Consider the following 2,879-nt stretch of genomic DNA (forward strand, 5'->3'; position numbering starts at 1 on the left):
CTCTTCACTTTCAGCAAGCAAAGTTGTGTCATCTGCATATAAAGATGTGTTTTGTTATTAACATTTAAATTAGACATCATAACAAAAACACCATCAAAAAGATCATAACATAATGATAATTGATTACAAGCCTATGAAGATTGAATCTGTTTTTTGATTTATAATAATGTAGGCACAACACCTATGATTGAACCTGTGACATTGTTGTTGCTGTTGAGTGCTGTCAGGTTATTTTCAACTTGTAATGACCTCATGTGAATAGAATGGCCCATTGGGTTTTCTAGGCTGTGATTTTTACCTCAAGGAGCCCTGGTGGAGCAGTAGTTAAGCATTTGGCTGCTAACTGATTAAGAGGATGGTGCAGGACCAGGCAGTGTTTCATCCTATTGTACGTAGGGTCACTATGAGTTGGAACCAACTCTATAGCAAATAACAATAACAGGCAAAGTTAAATACTGACATTCACAGAATGTATTTCTCTCTTTTATAGTTGCTTGGCTCTAGCCGGGTCATTAGCATTTCTGTATATCAGTTTTCACACTAAAATAGTGGTATAATAAGCTACCTTATATATTTTAAATGAAAATTGAATACTCATCAGTGTTTCAAAAACTCTCAAATATTCAAATAACAAAAAAACCCTTAAGCCTTTCTATACTCTCATGTGTTACCCTGAAAATCTCCATGCGTGTGTACCTCTACTGTGAATCTATCCAAACTTAAGGGTCCAGGCTGTGCTATCAGCTATCAGCTCACTTTCATCTCATCCTGCTTCTACAATGGAAGATCATGAGCAAGAACTTCCTTTTTCTCTTAAAGTTCTATTTTCTCAGTCATATATATAAAACCGCATTGCCATTGAGTTGATGATGATTCATAGCGACCCTTTAGAGCAGGGTAGAATTTCCCCAAAGGGTTTCCAGGACTGTAAGTCTTTGCAGGAACAGACTCACTCATCTTCTTCCTGTGGAGCTGCTGGTGGGTTTGAAAAGCCAATATTTTATTTATTATCCAAATGCTTTAACTACTGTGCCACCAGAGCTCCTTCTAAGTTATAGGAAGGTAGAAATAATAGGACCTGTCTTACAGAGTTTTTGTGATGATTAAGTTATAGTTAGCTCATAGAATATTCCTGTTTCATAAGAAATTCCTAATAAATGTTAGTGGGATGATGAGAATGATGAATATTACTCTCTTTTAATGAACATTAAAGTAATAATGAATATTCTTCTTTTAGTATCATGATTATGAATAAATGCTTTCTTTAAAAAAACTGTGATAATCAGGAATTATAACCTTGTATATTTTTCCCTTAGGCAAGAATGTCTCAGGCTCTCAGAGATTCCAACAGCTCTAAGTTCCAGGTCTCTGAGTTCATCCTGATGGGATTCCCAGGCATTCACGACTGGCAGCACTGGCTATCCCTCCCCTTGGCTCTGCTCTACCTCTTTGCTCTTGTTGCCAATATCCTTATTCTCACCACCATCAACCAGGAGACTACACTGAACCAGCCTATGTATCATTTTCTAGGCATCCTGGCTGTGGTGGATATGGGCTTGGCTACCACCATTATGCCTAAGATTTTGGCCACCTTGTGGTTCAATGCTAAGGTCATCAGTCTCCCTGAATGTTTTTTTCAGATGTATGTCATACATTGTTTTGTGGGAATGGAATCAGGCATCTTCCTCTGCATGGCTATTGACAGATATGTAGCTATTTGCCGACCTCTACGATATCCATCAACAATTACTGAATCTTTTGTGGTCAAAGCAACTGTATTCATGGTACTCAGAAATAGCCTGTTAACAATCCCAGTGCCAGTGTTGGCTTCTCAGAGACACTACTGCTCCCAGAATCAAATTGAGCATTGTCTGTGCTCTAATCTTGGGGTCACTAGATTATCTTGTGATGACAGGACAATCAATAGCATCTACCAGCTCTTTCTGGCTTGGACACTCATGGGCAGTGACTTGGGTGTGATTATCTTATCATATGCTTTGATCCTTCACTCTGTGCTAAAGTTGAACTCAGCAGAAGCTGCATCTAAGGCCCTGAGCACCTGTACTTCTCATCTCATCCTAATTCTTTTCTTCTACACAGTTGTTGTTGTCATTTCTATCACTCATAGTGCAGTAGTGACAGCTCCTGTCTTCCCAGTTCTACTTAATGTGTTACATAATGTCATTCCTCCTGCCCTCAACCCCATGGTCTATGCACTCAAGACCAAGGACCTCAGGCAGGGCTTAGGCAAGGTACTTAGACTGGGCATCAGGAACAACTAATGTGAAGATGGTATTTATGTTTGTTAATTCCCCCACCTACATACCAGCTTTTTCTCTAAAGATTGCCTAATGGTAGAAGTAAAGAAAGGACAGTATGCCAAATTTTCATTTGTATAAGGAATCAGTGTGGCAACTACTGAAACTTCAAACAAACAAAAAAAGGTGAAAAAGGAGTTGCACTGTTTGAAATCTTTGGAAGTCAAACAAAAATCTTAATAAAATAGATTAACATGCTACCATGTTGATTGTTTCAAGGAATCCAAGAAATGAACGATTGGAATATGTGGCCTGAATTTCCTCAGGCTTCTCATATTTCTTTCTGTACATTTCCAGCATTCATTTTTGTTGTTATTGCAGAATATCTTTCTCTTTCTTGATTTCTCAGTTCACAAGGTAAAAAATACCTACTGCTGCCAAAATGAATCATACTCCTTAGTTGAAGAAATTTCAGACTCAGTTGGGATATATTGTCCCTAAGCTCTGGTAGCATAGTGCCTAAGGCACTTGACTGCTAACCAGAAGGCTGGCGGTTCAAACCCACCAGCCATTCCTCGGAAGGAAGGTTGGGCAATCCTACTTCCGTAGTGATACTGCCTC

General features: G+C 38.9%; 1 protein-coding gene across 1 annotated transcript; it reads left to right on the forward strand.

Annotated features, from left to right (window-relative positions):
• Positions 1–1,322: 1,322 nt before the first annotated feature.
• Positions 1,323–2,282, forward strand: LOC103210335 (putative olfactory receptor 56B2). The gene has a single exon (XM_007956260.1). The coding sequence runs from the start codon at positions 1,323–1,325 to the stop codon at positions 2,280–2,282; it is 960 nt and encodes a 319-aa protein (XP_007954451.1).
• The last annotated feature ends 597 nt before the right edge of the window (positions 2,283–2,879 follow it).

This window comes from Orycteropus afer, unplaced genomic scaffold (genome assembly GCF_000298275.1).
Source record: "Orycteropus afer afer isolate SDZICR_OR568_19922 unplaced genomic scaffold, OryAfe1.0 scaffold00014, whole genome shotgun sequence".
In the NCBI taxonomy this organism is placed as follows: domain Eukaryota; kingdom Metazoa; phylum Chordata; class Mammalia; order Tubulidentata; family Orycteropodidae; genus Orycteropus; species Orycteropus afer.

Coding starts and splice junctions, on each gene's coding strand:
- LOC103210335 (XM_007956260.1), top strand. CDS start 1,323: ATGTCTCAGGCTCTCAGAGATTCCAACAGCTCTAAGTTCCAGGTCTCT.